The 19,027-nt window shown below is 38.0% G+C and overlaps 1 protein-coding gene across 1 annotated transcript in view; it reads left to right on the top strand.

The window, feature by feature from the left end:
- Window positions 1-19,027, top strand: part of SLC9A2 (solute carrier family 9 member A2) — a gene marked incomplete at both ends in the record, with an annotated part of 79,342 nt that overhangs the window by 27,122 nt on the left and 33,193 nt on the right. Inside the window, 2 exons of the mRNA XM_084234676.1 lie at window positions 438-901; window positions 7,670-7,920. Coding sequence (XP_084090802.1) covers window positions 438-901; window positions 7,670-7,920 — 715 coding nt within the window. The remainder of the gene's footprint in view (window positions 1-437; window positions 902-7,669; window positions 7,921-19,027) is intronic.

Raw genomic sequence — 19,027 nt, 5'->3', positions numbered from 1 at the left:
AAATCAACAAGCAACTATAAACAAGATGCACACTATGGGGGTCGTGGGGGGAGAGGGGAGTAGGATCAAAACAAGGGGGTGGGAATTGTATGGGGACTGTAAACAAGATGAAAATGCGTGCATTGCACAAAAATGAAACATGATGTAAAAATGTATAAAATAAAATAAAATAATAAAAATAAAAAACATTCTACTTTGAATGTTAAGTATGTGTCTGAATAGACTGTGCATAGTTATAAGGGAATCATCTGATTTCTATATCATAATATGTAAAGTCAGTCTATAATTAATTATACTGAACTGGGAAGTTTTGAATTGTACCTATGGGTTCTGTCAAAGAGAATCAATTCCCCTCTCCATAAGAAGATCAATGTACCTTCTCTTACTCCTTTCCTTGCATAACACCGGTTTTGTGTCTTTATTTGTTTCCTTAACAGGCTTCCATCTCTATCACAAGTTGCCCACAATAGTGCCCGAGAGCTGCCTTCTTATAATGGTTGGACTTCTACTAGGAGGGATTATTTTTGGAGTCGATGAAAAATCTCCCCCTGCAATGAAGACTGATGTGTTTTTCTTGTACCTCCTACCTCCCATTGTGCTTGACGCGGGCTATTTCATGCCCACACGTCCATTTTTTGAGAACATTGGCACCATCTTCTGGTATGCGGTGGTAGGGACACTTTGGAACTCCATTGGCATTGGGGTATCTTTGTTTGGCATTTGCCAGATTGAAGCCTTCGGTCTGAGTGACATCACTTTGCTCCAGAATCTGCTCTTTGGCAGCTTAATCTCAGCGGTGGATCCCGTGGCTGTTCTTGCAGTCTTTGAGAACATTCATGTCAATGAGCAACTCTACATCCTGGTCTTTGGAGAGTCCCTGCTCAATGATGCAGTGACGGTGGTGAGTAACAAGTCTCTGCCTTGCATTTCTCCAACATGTACGGCCGCCCATCAGCATCTGTCTACATTCTGACAGTGACAGCTGAGGTGTAACCCTGAAAGTGGGGTGAGCCTCACCTGTGTGGTCCTACAGAACAGCACTGGGAAGGGCCCCACACTTGGTGTAATGCTCTGTTGTTTCCACTTTGACATTCTCAGTACATTCTTAGATTTATTATTATTAGAAAGTTAGTATTATACCCTAGGTCCCTCATTTTCCTTTTGTACTGGGCCCTGAAACTATTAGCTGGTCCCTGCTTTCAAGGCCCTACTAAATGCCAAAGGATCATGAAAGTTATGGATCTTTGTATCTCTGAGGAGTTTTTATTTGGGCGTGATTTCTTATACAAAAACAATGATGTAAAATATATATAATGTATAAATTTAAATAAATTTAAAAAGAGTGATAGCCTTTGGTCAGAATTTAAGGACATCAGGTCCCAGAATTCCTTGTGGGGAGTTATGGTGTTAGTATGAAATGTGTACAACACAAATGAAATGAATACTACTAGTGCCATTCTCTGTCTGGGGGTACTTTATTATTTCATGATTTTGAACAAAATTTTAATCTCATTCTCTGTTACTGCTCAGCTAGCAAATTTCTGTTCCTCATCATTTCTCCTTAGGCGAGTATTTATTCATAAAATGCAGATTGTGAATCTCACTCATTGACCCATGATTAGAGTCAGAGTCTGTTATGAATGTGCTAATAGCAGAATTTACTTCCACCCTGCCTTTCAGCTCAGACAAGGTGTGGACAGAGGGATGACAAATCCTATCCTTTCCCCCACAGTCCTACAAAAAGCTTCTTGACCAGTGAAAGTCTTGCAAGTGACCCTGGCTCTGTAAACCCTTTATATTGCATTGCTAATGGCTTGTGCTCTCTCTCAGAAATGGTGGAGGTTGTGACAGCCACTCACTTTTTGTGAATTCTCACCATGTTGTAGTCTTACATTGATTGTCTTATTGACAACCTGTGAAGTAGGTATTCTCATTTTTCAGGTAAGAACATTGAGGCAGAGAAAGATTAAGGAAAGTGTGTTTAAGTAACTTTTATTCCTTTATTAACTTCTATCATTAAAAATGTTACTCCTGATTCTTCTAAAGTTAACATAGAAACCAAAATTATTCCTTGTTGGCCAATATTCAGACCCCTAAACTGAATAAAATATCAGCTTTGAGTGTGTCCGTTAACTCCATGTGTACATTTTTAATGTAGTGAATGGCCTATTGTTAAGTGTACTCTGATTTTTTTTTTTTAGAATAGCAATGGAGACAGCTATTTTAAAGCAGCTAAGCCACCTTGCTCAAGTAACAAAATCCACTCTTTTATTCCATCATTCATTAACAATGATTAGTCATTAACTTGACAATATTAAATTTTACCTGGGAAACTTGCATAAAATTGAAGACATTTTATAACATTTTAATTACAGGAAGCATCAAATTTCCCATGGTGACTTATGTTTGATACTTTACCATTGTTGGAGAGTGTGGAAATTTCACCATGGAATTCTGCATTCATTTAGTATAAAGGAAAGTTTACAAAAAATGGTGAGACCTTATACTCTATCTAAAATTGGGTAGCAAAATCAGACCAGTGGTAGAGAGATATGCCTTTACACTGTTACCTCGTCTTGTAAAATTTCTCAATAAAACACCTCAGTGGTTCTTTCTTGGAGTTTGTCAAGAATCGAATCTCAGGCAGGGATGTAGCTGAACTACTATTTAAAGTGTGCAAAGGCCCCAGGCTTTCCAGACGCATCCTGTGCTTCCTGCCAAGAGGCACAAAGCCATCAAATGTGGTTTTATGTTCAGAGAGAGCGGGCTGACCCAGAAGGGCAGTGGGCCAAAGAGAGGGCTGCCATTCCAATACAGGAAGGAGGCAAGGGCAGAGAAAGGGCATAGCTGGTCTTTGGATGTGGAAGTCCTTGTCTCAGGGCCAAAGTCTGTAGGTCAGAACTGCAGTGGTTTCACATGAATGAGCCTTCGTCAGAAGGTTCATGCACTGGACTGAAAGCCTGTGACCCTGAAAGCCAGATCCGCAAGATACCACGCTATGCCCAGGGTTTTGCCTACTCAAAGCTATAGAACAAATTACTCAATGTGTCTTTCATTGAATGGCTGTAAATTTAGTGAACTAAATTTACCAGGCTTAGGACTCATGAGAACAATGGTATAAAAAGTTAAAATTTTGCCTCATGGTTGGGTACCCTTAAAGAATATAGCTAGAGATGAACCATGGAAGATTCTAGGTTTCATTGCTCTCTAGTCTTATCTTTAGGAAAAGTTTTTAGGGACCTATGGAATAGCAAAGGTATGAAAAATATGGACTATACAGTACACAGTAAAAATGATGTTCCATTAGGAGTTATAACTAGAAAGGTAGAGGTTCAGCAGAGAGAATTAATGTGGAAAATATAGCCTGAAGCTGGGTGAAATTTTAGGTCACTGCAATGAATTCCTTCCCCAAATCATGGTAAATTCAATATTGATCAGGAAGTGTTACAATCAAGAAAATGTCTTAAAGAAAAAAGAAGTTGATAATACATAAATTGAAATCAACCTCTTTGACTTCAATTGTTGTCTTGGTCTATAGAAATTTAGAAGTACTAAAGAAATGACAAACATACCAAAAAATGAAGGTTTGATTTTTAAATAGGATTTTTACGCTTTTCCTTATAATAAACATTTTAAGAAAACTTTTCAAGATTTCTCTTATTTAAAAGATTATTTATGTTCTCTGAGAAGTCCTGTTATTTCCACAGTAATCTGTAATCAGATGACTAATGCTCACAGGGGAACTTCTAACACTTCTGGAACATGCTAATGCAACCATTAAATATTCAAATAAATTTTCCAAGAATGCTTAAATTGTTTTGTCAAGCTCTCCTAATGAGGCTGGGTTAAGGAGAGCTGGCTCTATGGAAAAGGGCTATGGACGTACCCCCATGGCTCAGTCCTGGTGTGTTATGCTGTGGAATTTAACTTCAGGAAGATGGGGGTGAATAGTGACTATTGATACTTCAGTTTGCATTTGCAAATCGCAGAATAGGTTTGCAATTCTTTTTTTTTTTTTAAAGACTTATTTATACAAGAACCAGGGTACAGGCCAGATGTGTGGGAGGGTGAGAGGATTCACTAGAGACAGAGCAGGAACAGGACAGGCAGACTGACTGAAATACACTGCTGAGGGGAGCAGCAGGTGAGGCAGGAGAGGTCTGCCATGCCTTGTGGGATTCTTGCCAGGTGGCCTGGATCAAACCCGCGCTGCAGACCCTGCGGACACCTTCACAGTGTGGTGCTCAACCATTTGAGCCACCAGAGAGGCCTGGTTTGCAATTCTTTATGCAAAAGTAATTATACTTTGCATCTCATATGAAAAAGTGATCTGAAAACTATTTATTAGGAAAAGAGCTATTCTGATAAAGAACTCTTATTGTGAACACTTTGCTTTATATAATTTCTTTGAATTATTGCAACTTTTAAATCAAAGTTCAAAATAGAGCATTGCTATTTTAATATATTTAATATATGTATATGAATTTAAAAATAATAATGAGTATAAAAATTTGAAAGTACTCAGCCATCGAATTAGCAAACTAAAGTATTTAGCAAGTGGGCATCGCCGGCCTTTCAGTCTTCTAAAAATACATTTTGTCAAGTTGAGGTCAGCTTTGCATAGACCAACTGGAGACATAATTATACCCTGCATACGTAATGCATATACATAAATATATATATGCATATACATGTATATATGTGTTATATATAATACGTATAAATAAGAATTCCAGGTTCCCTTCAGGTTAAATTAAAGAATTTAACTGGTATGAACTTCCTATGAGTTTTGGCCACTGGCAACTAAAATAATTTTATCTCATGCTGGTCACTAGGTATCAGGTTAAATGTTAAGCAGGTTGGAGGTTATGGAAAGCTTTGTAGTCGTTAGGGTAATGTCTCTACCCAAGACATTTCCTCTTCACATTGCCCTGGCATCTGAGGCAATGCACGATCATACCCGAGCTTCCAACCGTTACACTAAAAGTGAAATATCAATGACTCAGCTTCACTCTTAGCAAAACCAAAAGAGATATTTAAGACAGAATGTACCTTTGATAGATTTGATGGATCGAGTTGCCAGGAAAAGGCTTTTGAAAGATAACTGTACAGTGCATCTGCTCATGCCAATTGTTCCTTAGGAGTGAGCCCATGGGCTTGCTTTGGAGACCTCATCCATGTGCTAGTTGGCATTGAAGGAGGTAGGGGAGAAAGAGGGGCATCCAAAGGAGATGGCAGTTTCTGCACAAGGATTCTAATTTTCCTGGGAAATGAGGAAGGCTCTCAAGGGTTAGCAACAACACCACAAGATGGCCTATCACCAAACACTGATGGTTTTGATCTTCTTTTGTGTGTGGCAAGGAGATTTTACTACTGGAATTAAGCAAGGAGGCATGAGGATTGCTCTTGAAGCACTGTCTCCCTGTCCTAAAGGGAGTGAGGAATTCTGTAGGACTACTGGTGTTTGGACCAGGCAGGAGCAGGGTGTTTGGAAGCTCAGTTGCACAAATCATACCTCTACATGGATCATATGTTCAGGAAATGGTAGCTAAGCAGTGCCCCAGATGGGGATTTTAGTATGCAAATGGATGTCGAAGACCCTAAGGTAACTTCAGGGTCCTTCAGGGTCCTGGGCATATTGCTTTAGGGCTTAACCAGATAGGGCTGGAGTGTATATTTGATCCCTAAGTAACTGGCTTTAAATAGCTTGAAGGGTTTTCCTGATAATGCCATCTGCCTGATCAATCTTCTGCCTCCTGGGTAACAAAATCTGAGGGAGATTGTCTTGTGCAGGAAAGCAAAGGGAAAGGTGAATCACAAAGGTTGTGAGAGTCCAGGAGTATTCTTGGGAGACGCAGCAGCCTCAGCTGAACACGGGAAGACAAAATTTCTAGTTTTGGGGCCTGGTTTCTGTCCAGAAAACCCCAGGGAGGAAACCAGGGTGGGGAGGAAATAATATGGAGTGTATTATGGAGCACTGATGAGACCCTCTCTCAGTCTGAAAGGTACTTGAAAGCAGCTAAAAGAAAAAAAAAAGTGGTATGCTAGGTATACTGAGCCTCCCAGGCAGGCAGTAAAAGATCATAAACTGGAGAATGAAAGCTGGACTAGCAGTTTTTAAAGGAAGTCATAAGCCTTTCAGTGGCTGTGGGGGCTTTTGAGCAAGGGAAAGGCAAGGTTTGCTGGTGTGGTCAGGAGCAGAGAGAGTCTAAGCTGTGGGACCTGGGGACAGAACTGCTCCTTGGTCCCAGAAAGCTGTCCTGGCACATTGGCAGCCAGGGCATCTGTCTCCGATGGGTGCCCATCACCTTTTGGCACTGGCTATTTGAAGGTATTAAAAATCTCTGATCCTCTCTCAGGAAGCAATTGTGTCATTCTGAGGCTGATGAAATCTGATGTGTGCTCTGTTGAAAGTAGGAATTGGCTGCTACTTGAAGCCAGTGTCTTTTCTGGCAAATGATGCTGTCAAGATATTTCAAGATAATCTGCAAGGGAGTGAGTTGGTCTTTCTTTCTTATTCAAGTCATTTTTTGGTGGTACACTATCAAATGCTCCTGAGTGTCACACCAATAAGGAGAGAGGAAAAGCTCGTTGCTTTCTAAGTAACAATACATGGTTTTCTTTTCAAAACCTCCTGACATTTGCTGTCACCCACTAAGCAACATGGAAGAAGGAAATCATAAGGTGTGATTTTGGACAATAAGGAATTCTGGATTCCATAGAAAGCAGGAAAAAAATCACACACAACCTGTAATGGGGAAGGCTGCAAGGACTGTATGTGAGGTAGAAAAGAGTGAAATGTGTTTTGCCAGGATACGTGGCTTTGCGGGGAGAATCTGACTCATTCCCTCATAGTTGGTCCTTGAAAAACTTAACCAGGAGGCCAGGAGACCTGGATTCTGGTATCGATTTTGACATTTGATGTGACCCTGGACAAATAGATTCAATTTTGAGTAGCTCAGAATGAAATAAGTGCATAGCACAGTCTGTATTATGAAAGGCGTTTGACCTCTGTGTTCTGTCAGCCATGTTCCTCAAGAATCAGCTGCTCCCAAAGTTGAAGATATCACAATGAAAAGAGCAGGACATCTGTGTATCTGCCATTTTAGAAACATACATACAACACAGATTACTGCCTCTTTGTTCACGAAAATTCCTTTGGGTCCTTTGGTGGGGCTAGTGGGAGAGATATCTCAGTCACCCGAGAGAAAGAAATCTTCAGGTGAGATACCTGTACTGATGGTGGGTCCCTTCTCTGGTGTAACCCCACAACAGGGTAAATAAATTCACAGCCACCCTGATAAACTTTCTCTGTGACCTATAGCTTCGCAAGCATCAGCAATACAAACAGGTTGTGTTGGATGTCAACAAAGTCTTTAAAAATAATCTTTTAGATGATATCTGAAAAAAAATCATGTTTTAGGTGTAAGTTGGATAACTATTTTGAAATCTCCTCTCCACTTTTCTTGATAACACACTTTTATCAAAGCTTTTTGTTTAGCAATATTAAGTATAATATTAAAGTATGAAGTAAATAAGTCACAGTTATTGCCACTCACCATCTACGTTGCACACAGAAGGAATGTCCTTGTGAAAGGCCAGGTAGACATCTGACGACAATGACAATGGCAGTTAAGGACCTTGACAGTGTGCTGTCTGTCTCCTGCAGGTCCTGTACAACTTGTTCAAGTCTTTCTGCCAGATGAAAACCATCGAGACCATTGATGTGTTTGCCGGAATTGCCAACTTCTTTGTTGTTGGAATCGGTGGTGTGTTGATTGGCATCTTCCTGGGATTTATAGCGGCATTTACGACTCGGTTCACACACAACATCCGAGTGATTGAGCCACTCTTTGTCTTCCTGTATAGCTACTTATCCTACATAACAGCTGAAATGTTTCACCTGTCAGGTATCATGGCGTAAGTATTGCACTCTTGGTTAAAATCACTTAATAAGTGACGTTTCATTGAATTCATGCATTCTAATTTGAGATGTTAATGTTGAGTAAGTTACATATAAGGAAACAGATTTTACTATTTCTTTTAATAACAATTAAAAATAGATTTTTCTTACTCATCGAAGAAATGAAAATATTTTTCAGCTAATTGTATGTTGAAATCATCTGGTGCAAAAGTGGTAAAGTGCTTAAGTCATCTCTTGGGTCTCATATGAAACATGGCACTAAACTGTTGGGGCTGTTTGTCAGGCACTAAGGATTTTCTGAGTTTGATGCCCAGATGGTGTTGTCCATGTGGGAAGCTGTAAACTTACTTCAACCACATCGTGCCACCCAAACTGCATTTGGAGTTCTGGAATTACTTATGTATAGTCATTTGAATGATCTTGGAGTAGCAAACCTTCATTTTGTATGATAGATTTCCCTTAAATAATAGCTTACTTTCATTCATAGCAAAATTCAATGACTAAGGCAATCATGTAACTTCACATACAATCATGTAATATTAGTTTAGCTTGTCAAATAAAGAGATATGATTATAAAGCAAGAAATGTATAAAGATATAATTATTTCTTTATTTAAAATAGTACTTATTTCTCTAACTTATTCAGAAGGATGTTCTCGAAGAGTTCTTCCAGTGAGGTATGAAGTATTTGGATTCAAGTTTAGCCTTTGAGGAGTTACATTGAAGGAGACTACTCATTGGTTATGGAAGATTTTGTAGTTTCTGAAATCAATTCAAGCCTATTATCTTATGGTGCTGCCATGTATTGGGTCAGTGAGAAGAAACATTTTATAATGAAATGCCTTTAAAATTTTTATTTGGGCAAATATTTATTTGCAGCATGATATATGTTAACTTCTATGCTAGGGCCTGCTATATACATAGTCAGTTTTGCTGTTATAATAGGTCTATTTCCTCTTGAAGTTTTCTCTTGTTACCTGATTTAGGTCAAGTTTTGATTAAGGATTTTTTTTTGCCTTATGTCACCACTTTTTTTTTTTTTTTTATCAGAAGCAGATTTGGTTTGTGGTGTAGGAAGTCAATCACCTGCCTGCAAGCAGAGTGGAATCCACTGTAATGAAAGCCAGAGTTAAAAGGTTGTGTGGTTTTCCATTTCACAGTGAGCCTATAAAAAGCAACATATTAATCCACTTTGACTGAGTAATGGTATCTTCTGAATCTTCCTGGTTGCTATTCATATCATTTGTATGACTTCCAGTTTCCTCACTGTTCTTTGACCAATGTCATTGAAAGTGTATGAGCAGCTACTCACAAGGTGTGTAGAGGGGATAGGAGTGGGACTTTATCTGGTTTCCAGCAGGGTTCTGTTGGTATAAGAATCATGAATTTATTCTGACCATGTGCATATGTAAAAGTTCTGTTACACATATATTTATGTTTGTCATTTGCCTGGTATTCAAGAATTGGAATTGGGAGGGGGGATGATCCAGAATATGGGGGGATAGTCGAAGTGTTGAACGGGGTCCAGGTACATCTCTGCTCAGTAATCTGCATCACAACTCCTTAGCAGTGTCACTGAGTCTACAGGGCTTGGGAGGTTGTACTGCATCAAGTCACCAACCCTGTGAAGATGGGATCATGGCTTTATTTGTTCTCAGAATTAGAAAATCAGGTACAAATAGGGCTACATAGTCCAGTAACTAGCACTATAATTCTTTGCTGTAGATTTTTGATGCATGAAAAACATCACCTTCATTTACAACTTCAAAGTGAACATTTATTTTGCAGCTCAGTGAACAGAAAAGTCCTTTATCACATTTAAAGTAATACTGTCATAAAATGCAGTACATTAAATTAGTAAATTAGCCATTAAATAAGACATTACAGGAGATTTAATCATTTTTACATATCTAGACTTTACCATGTACAACCATTATCCTATGATAGCAATGAAGGGACAGTTTCTGTTGGATTGTGTTTGTTCTCAGAGGTAACATCCTGTTTGTTAATGCAGGGTAATTAGTATGCTATTCAAAACCTGACCACGTGTGATGTTTCTGTATCGTGCATGAATCCCCCTCTGAAAGGGCAATGAGTGAACTTCCATGTTGTAATTACTGTACTTACCTTGGGAGGCTGGTCCAGGCGATACAGTATAATGATGCAATTAAAATCGCACGTTCCTGTGCACCTCTTTATAGGACTAGTCATTTTATTTCTGCATATAAATCATACTGAGATTAGAAATTCCTATCACACGTCATGCTAATTACACTTTCTTTTGCCATTTAAAAACAAATTTTAAGGTTAATGGGAGTGAAGGTATGTGATATGTTGAACATGCTGTCATTTTCCTGTTGGTTTAAGAGAAATAGACAGCCACACAGAAAGGAAAATAGGCAGAGAGGTTCAGCAGCTCTCGAGCTGACAAAAAGGTGAAAGCACCTGTCTCAGAAATTGTAAAAGCATAGAGCAGTGAAACTTGGTATCCCTGAGGTTTGCCTGCTGGTCCTCTTCCTTCCCCTGCCTTCTTCTCTCCATTTTTCCTTCTCCCAACCTCTTGCAGATCCTGTAACCTCCTGTGCTTTAGCTTTGTCTTGAATGGATTCTTGGACATCCTGTCCTAGAATGAGATCAGTTAGTGAGCAGGTAGTTAATTAAAAAAAGTCTCATTAAAAACACACACACACACACCTGCCATATAACTGAAGGCCTGGGTTTGGGTATAAAATGCTGTCAGAATTTTAGGGAGGAAAGCACTGGGCAAGATTTCAGCATCTTGACTTCTTTGGAAGATAGCAGAAATGGAGGATGTCAGACACAACCTACCTTGCACATTCATAAAGCCTAAAGTTTAGTCTTAAAGACGCATTCATAAAGCACTTTCATAAAGCCATAATGGTGATGTTACTTATTTTTTTGTCATGAAATTATGGGTTGATATGATTTTCATTGACATTAAGTAACAAATAATATGAGATGGAGTCATGTCTGTCTTCTCTCTTTTGTAAACTCTTGGAAAGCTGACTTCTAGGCATTCTTAGATTCCATTTCCCCTTTGTGGTCTCTCCTAATACTTCAAAACCTAGTTTATTATTAAAAAATTATTTATATTCAAGTCTTTGTGTATGTTCAGGAAGGCCTTAGCTGCAAATGCAAAGAGGGTAAATAAAATTCTCAGTTTCCTAATATTCTTCTGTCCATCTATGTTGGAATAAGTTGTTATAACAGAAAGTGTGTGTGTGTGTGTGTGTATGTGTGCATGCGCACACACACTACATGTGGTTTCAGAGTGAATTTCCACTGCCATGAGAGCTAAGGGAAAATTTATATAATTACCTGAACTAGAAAGTTCACATATCAATAGCGATACTCACCTTTTGGTATCAAAACACTATAACAAGGGATATAATAGTGGCTAAATAATTACTGATTTTAGAAATGCATATCTTGGCTCTTTATTTGGGGACTCATGTTCACAGAAATGCTCACTTATTAGCCACTAAGGATTCCCTATTGTTGTTCCTGTTCCTTGCCCAAGGACACTACCAATGTCAGGAGGTCTCTAAAATCACATCCACAAAGAAGTGAAGTGGGATCTTATTCCCTCGTGTGGACATCAGGCACCTTTCTGGTCCTCACCTTGCACCTCACAGATTCCCCTGTGCGCCAAATGGACCTTGAAACAACACTGTTCTGAAGAGGGGGTGCTTGGTTTCCTCTGTAGTTTGCAACCTGCTGCAAATTTTTTTTTTTGATGTGCTCTGGGAATTTTAAAAATTAGTCAATTTTTCCAACAAATAGTAGAGTAGGCACCTAACATTTCTTAGGTTTGTTTTCACAGATTAATTATCCCTAGTTCTTCTTCCCTAAAGGGTACTTGAAAGATTTTCTGTTTGCTGCTTCAATTAATCTAGCAGTATTACTGCAAACAAAATAGGGAATGGTGATTATTAGTTTCATCTTATGAATGAGAAATTGAGGCCCAGGTATACAAAAATCATGACTGGGGGTGACTCTGTGGAAAGTGGAGCTGGACCCTGGGTCTCCAGTTGTCAGGCTCTTCCAGTATCTATTCAAAAATAAAAACAAGAACATTTCAACATAATTTATAACATGACTGTCACAGAAATTTCCTGGATGATAGACTCAGAATCAAGTCTAGGAGCTGCTGAGCAGTTGGATGGAAGCAGTTGCTGTTGAAGATGCTAAGATCATATTCTCTTTCTTCCTTTTTTCTTTGTCTGAGTTGGTGACTGTCATCTATTTGAACTTTGGCGAAAAATAGGAAGGTGTGCTTTTGTTCACCATCTTGTAGCTTCTATCTGGTTCTCCTTGGTTTGCTCACATTTGCATAAAGCATATAAGAGACCATCTCTTCAAGATGTAATTTTTCCTAAATGCGTCCCAAGTTGACTGAATATTTTTCTCGGTGTAAGAACATGACCTGAAGGTTTAACAAAACAATCTGTATAATGCAAGCTGGATAAATAGTTGTCTGCTCACAAGTCACCTATTATCACATATTCTGACCTGGACTGCATGGAAATCCAGTTGGTTCCTAAAACCTCCTGTTTTAATCAAAGAGTAGGCAAACCACATCATCTTATTTCTAGTTTAAACTTTAAACTTCACATTCAACCCATCCCAAAATCTGTACCCTCCCCTGTATATATACAAATATTTTTGTAACTTTTTAAAATTGCGGTAACATTGGTTTATAACTCTGTATGTGATTTAGAGGCATAAATCACAGCTCCTTAGATGTATGTTACCACACACCACACCCACCACCAAGGCACTAATAATCCTCCACCACAGACCGCTGGGCCCCAAAGAATTGGCCAATCCTGAATGGACAAGGGATACTCTATTATAGGGTCAAGTCCTGAGCCACAGGACTGTTTATACACCAACATACCTGTACTTCCTTGTTCTTCCTCTCCAAACAATGTCATAACTCTTAATTTTTTTAGTGTAGAGATAGATGTACAGAAACTTAACTGAAATATGTAAGGCACAGTTTTATTTCTAATCACATAGGTCAAAACATCCATCATCTCATGATAGTGACCTCTCTCTCTCTCTGTGTGTGTGTGTGTGTGTGTGTGTGTGTGTATAAGATGAGCACTTTTAGCATCTACTCTCCTAGCAACTTTCAAGTATTCTATATGTTTTGTTAATTGTAGTCACCATGCTGTGCATTAGATCCCAGAACTTATTTATCTTATAATTGGAAGTTTGTATCTTTGGCCACCTTTATCCATTTTCCTCACCTCCACTCCCTGCTCCTAGTAACCAGTCTATTCCATTTCATGAGTTCAGGTTTTTTTTAAGATCCCATATATAAGTAGAACCATATGGGACTTGTCCAGAGTAGTTAAAGAATTTGTGAAATTATTTGCATTTATATTTTTTGTTTTAAAATGTTTAATTAAATAGAACTGACAAACTCCAGCATTTGCTTGGGTTTATGAAAGAGAAGCAAAGTCATGGGATTTTACTATTTTCCTGGGTGTTGTCCAATATGGTGGTCATCAGCTGCAAGTAGCTTGTGAACACTTAAAATGCGGTTAGTCTAAACTAAGATGTGATCTCCATTAAGATTTCTAAGCCTTAGTAGGGAAAGATTGTAGAGTATTTCATTAATGATTTTTATATTGATTGCATGTTATAATGACAATATACTAGATATATTAGGCTAAATAAATGTTATGAAAATTAACTTTGCCAGTTTCTTTTTACATTTTAACCATGACTACCAGGAAATTTAAAATTACATTTATAACTTTTATTCTATTTCTAGTAACATGTTGTCGTGATCATCAGTTTTTTCTACTTGAATATCTGAACAATTATTGAAATATGTTTCGTTCTGTTTGATAAAGCAGAAGAAAAATATTATGCCATGAAGAGATAGGAAGCATAGAACTGAAATGCACTCCCTAATCAGTGGTGATCATAAACTTTATAAAAAGCATTTTTTTTTTTTAGAGTAGGATGGTCAGAAAGGTAGAAAGGAGTAAATGAAGGGAAGATGATTCTTTTGTGATGACTTGTGATTATTAAGAGCTCAAAACTACCAGGAGAAAAAGAAAAATGTTACCCCAAATTCACATTTGGGGTTTTGATATAAACATTTTCAAAACCTGACTGAGGAGTGGAATGCCCGAGGAAGAAAAGTTGTCTCTCCTCCAGGAATGAGCAAAGTCCTTTCAAACAGATTTCCTGAGTTTGGAATTTTATATCTTTCACAAACTGAAATTGCACACTTATATAATGATCTGTATTCAAAATTATATTTGCTTTGCTATTTTAGAGGTAAAGTAACTTAGGAGATGGATAGAATCTATATATTGTGTTAGTTATGGGAAATATAATTTCTACAGCCCATGAATTCTGAATTCTATGAGTCAATATGATTGACTCATAGAATTTATAATTAGGTATTTTAAGCTATGTTAAGAATGCAGAAACCAGCATATGGGATATTTTGTAGTGTTTCTTAAAATCATAGTATAAAATTAAATATAGCTGTCATAACATGCTACCACACTTTATTTTATGAAATGCACTTTGTGAATTTATTTATGAGTAAATGAATAAAATGATGTGATTTATGTCCATCCTTATGAAAAGTTTGTGGTGGCTTTTTAGATCTGTGATTTCCAAGCAGCTCTATTCTAAATATTCTCAAAAGATACTTGATTTTTAAATGAAGCAAAACAAAATAAAACAAAACACCCTAGGTAAAGACACAGTTAAAACCCTAAGTAAATAAAGTAAATAATGAAATAGTACATTATTGAAGATTGTCAAGATTAGATTTTTAAAGCTACTCAATCTTTCCCCATCTCCTAATATATTTCTGAGTAACTTCTTGTGTTTTTTAGTTTGTACTGAAGTAATAATAATTTTATTTTCAGTGAAACACAAACAGAAAAATTAATTTTCTAGGAAGAATTTTTACAATGTATACTAAATCCAGTAATGGTATATTTGACAAACTTATGAAAACCAATTCATTACATTTTCAGAATTCCATTAGCTGAAAGATAAATTAGCAATACATTTTTTCTTATTCTTGAGGACTAATTACACAGTGTCTCTTTTTTGTTACTATAAAAAAAATGGAGTAGAATTTAGAGGTGTGTTAGAATTTCTAGACAGAAAAATAGTTGGTGTTTGCCTGCTAAATTTAAATTACATACAACTAACAATTCATTCCTGAGTTAAGAACTGATTCCCTAAGATTTAATTTGAAGACTAGAGATTTCTTTCATAACTGGATTATACTAGTTCTGTCTTCACTATGTTTTTTAATTGTCATTTGTGATTATAAATAATTATTATATCACTGTTGACTTTTTCAAGTATATTGTAGAAAATAATTTGATTATCGAATCATCACTAGTTTACTTTGATCCAAAATTTATTATTTAAAGTGGCAATTTCCTCTTTCTCAGGTATATATGAAGTCCAGTGGTAAGATACAATTTTGTCCTAGTGATATGTAGTTGTAAATATGTTATATGTAAATGAACATATAATAGATTATAAATCAGGATTATAAATATTACATACTTGCTGAGGAATAATTAGCTTTTTGATTTAAGGAAATTGATCTCAGAAAACTGATACTGAAAAGAAATGTATAGTTACCAACTACCTAGTGCTCCTGCACTTGACATTTTTGGACATGGAGCTAAAATCAATGTTCCATTCCTTGCCTGAGGACCTCAGCGCAGGGAATTCAGCTATGGGGGGGGGGGGTCTTAGAAGGTTTGTTCTTCAAAGAACAAAGAAAACCCTACTTACTACTCCTCCTCAATTTAACAAACCTTAAAGTGCATACTCCTTACCAGTTCTCTGTGTAGGGGAGGAAGCTAACCTGGTATGAACCCAGAGACTTCCTTTATTGATTACCTTGTAAGGAGACACTGTAAGTAGTTCTTTTGATGCTGTAACATTTCTCTTAGTCTACTCTCTCTCTGCTGCCACTTTTCCCTTCCTTCAGTCAAATATGAGGTCTGACTTTTTCCATGTGTTCAGGGGAGCTGGACAAGTGGCCAAGATTCATTCTTCCCACATGTGTCCTCACAGTTAATCTCTAGCTATTTGAGGTAACCTGAGTCACCTGGGGGTCCTTGTAACTGGGAGCCTAGAACAAACTGTAGAATGGACTCTGTTAGCAGGGGAAACTGAAATCAAACCAGATTGTCGGTGAGTAACTCAAATAAAACCAAATTTATTGCCTCATAAAAATAAATGCTGTACTGGGGGAGGTGTAGATTTGGCCTTGGGGTGATGGAATCAGAGACTCCCATGTCATTACAACACACATTTTCTCTCAATTCTGCCTTCCTATGTGTGATGGCTTCTTTCTCTTAGCCTAGCTGCTTCTAGAACATCATACATAGGCTTCTAATTGGGCTTTATATTTCTGCAACGCTGACACTGTGGAATGAAGAGAAAAATATTCTGCTTGCTTTTGTTAGAAGAAATTTCAGAGTAAGGACTGTGACTAGCCCAGACATTTGGAGAACTGGAATTGGAGCAGACTGTTAGGTTACCAGCCCTGTGGCATGAGAGGTGGGGCTTATTACCTAAAATAATTAATTTATTACCTAAATTAAACTCATTTTGCATGAGACTGCCAAGGGAAAAAAGATGGAAATAGAGACCCAAAATCTTATAATGAAAGTTGAAAGAAGGGAAAAGAAAACCGATGGCCAAGTGTAATTAAGTCAGCAGTAGTTTTCAAATCTCATATTAGCCCTTATTTTCACTCATTCATTCGTTCTCTGAAACCTCTACCTATACTTTCAATCACTTTTCTCAGATCTTGATGTATTTAGGAATCACCTGGAAAGGTGGTTTCACATGTAGAATCCCAGTCCCCGGTCAGAGTCTCTGATTCCATAGCTCTTGGGTCGACCCAGGCATTTTTGTTTTTCAGAGGAGTTCCCAGGATTTCTAGTAATTATGTGTTCCACACAACAGACTTTTAGTAATACTGCTGTATTACACATGCTGATGTATAGTAAGAGCTTCCAGAAAACAGTGACTTTGGCTGGTGTTCTCATGTTCAATCATGTGGATTCCTGGAAATATTCTGCATGTCTGGCTGGTGCAGGGGGTTGCATGGATAGTTGTCATTGCAGCTCCCATATGTAGTCTCTCCCCAGTGCATGCCACAGTTCTCCAGCTGTGAAACTTGAACTCCACTGTTGACATCTTTTTTTTTTAAGATTTATTTATTTATGCATACAAGAACTGGGGTGTAAGCCAGAGGTGTGTGGGCGGCGGGGGCGGTGAGAGAATTCACCAGAGACAGAGTGGGGAGCAGAACAGGCAGATCAACTGAAATACACTGCTGAGGGGAGCAGTGGGCGAGTCAGGAGAGGTCTGCTGCACCATGTGGGTCAGCTCCCTGGCTGGGGTCGAACTCGTGCTGCAGTGGCTGCTGATAGCTTCTTAGTGCTGCATCTTAACCCCTTGTGCCACCAGGGAGGCCCCATCCATCATCAACATCTTGGTTCAGTCTTCCTGCTCTCAGGTTTGTTAGTATTGCCCAACCAGAGTCAGCGGATTTTGTGGACCCCTTGATGCCTTGCATTTCATTGGACTTTTGATAATGAATTTTTTTGAAAGGTTCATTTATTTATGCATACAAAAACTGGGGTACAGGCCAGAGATGCGGGGTGTGGGGGTTGAGAGGATTCACCAGAGACAGAGTGGGGAACAGAACAGGCAGATGGACTGAAATACACTGCTGAGGGGAGCAGCGGGTGAGACAGGAGAGGTCTGCCTTGCCATGTGGGTTGCTCCCTGGCCCGTCGGGGATCGAACTTGTGCTGAGGCTGCAGATTGCTTCATAGTGTGGTGCTTAACCCCTTGCGCCACCAGGGAGGCCCCTTTTGACAATGAATTATGATTCTTTAGTGTTCTCTCCATAAAACTATTTGTCCTTTAGATATTGGTAAGTCATCTATAAACTTTAGTAGACTTGAATTCAAAGTATATAAAGGGGAAAAGACAAAAGATGGTGAAAATGCATGAAATGGGCAAGACTAGCTGAATAATCAAGCATTATTTATAATAGTTTTAATTCACTTTATTTCATTTGTGATATTTTAAGAAAGGCTGTTCAGTTTTTATGCTTGGATCCACCTTTAAAACACAATTTCTGTTTGTATTTTCTCATATGTCAAACTTGCTCTCTCTTGGTTATTTGGTTACCTGGAAAAGATAATCCATTATACAGAAAATTCATTTCCTGGAATAATTAATTTCTCTCCCATGAGTGAGTACTTTATTTTGAGAGCATACAGTATACCCTAAGTCACTACAAAACCTGACTTTAGTCAATACAGTGAAAGCCTTTTAATTGTTCTTTGTCATCAAATGCTTGGCATGGATTAGTAGAATATGTTTTCATATTTGACAGTCTTTATTGAGAATATACAGCTGTTATTTGGGTTGTATTTTCTGCAACTGCATACATATTTTTTAAGATTACACACAAATATGGAATAGGAACAAAAGACTTTTGCAACATTCTTTCTATCTCATTGACTCTAATTCAGTTCTAGGCAGTTCAGATTACAGGAAAAAGTCTAATGTGGGAATAGAAATTGGAGAATTTGACCACTCCTTAAAAAAATTAAAGTACTTTTATTTCTAAACTGAATCCACTGTGGCTTGGCTTTCCCATATGTATACAAACATAGACAGGACATTTTTTTCTTTTTTATCTTTCATCAGAAATCTTCCTTCACTGCCCACCTTTGGTATCAATGTCTGGGTCCATAGGCTCTACAGATCATGACTATTTAGATGAGGGGGTCTGGATCTTCATTAAACTAGACTCAGGCAGCATTAATTGAGCATGTGCTTTGTGCCGCTCTAGGCAGGAAACCATGCTATGATGCTAAGCCCCTGTTTTCTTAAAGCTTACATCCTGGTAGGTAACAAATGAACATCCAGATGGGCTTCATTGGCTGCTGGCATAAAGTCATGGAGTACCATAGGGAAAAAGTATTTGTTGGAAATTTCTATTCAGAAAATCATCAAATGACAGATCAACTAAATATAAAGTCTG

Source organism: Talpa europaea, assembly GCF_964194135.1.
Source record: "Talpa europaea genome assembly, chromosome: 6".
NCBI classification, from domain to species: domain Eukaryota; kingdom Metazoa; phylum Chordata; class Mammalia; order Eulipotyphla; family Talpidae; genus Talpa; species Talpa europaea.
Note: the sequence above shows the minus strand (reverse complement) of the source record. Positions and strands in the feature narration are given on the sequence as shown.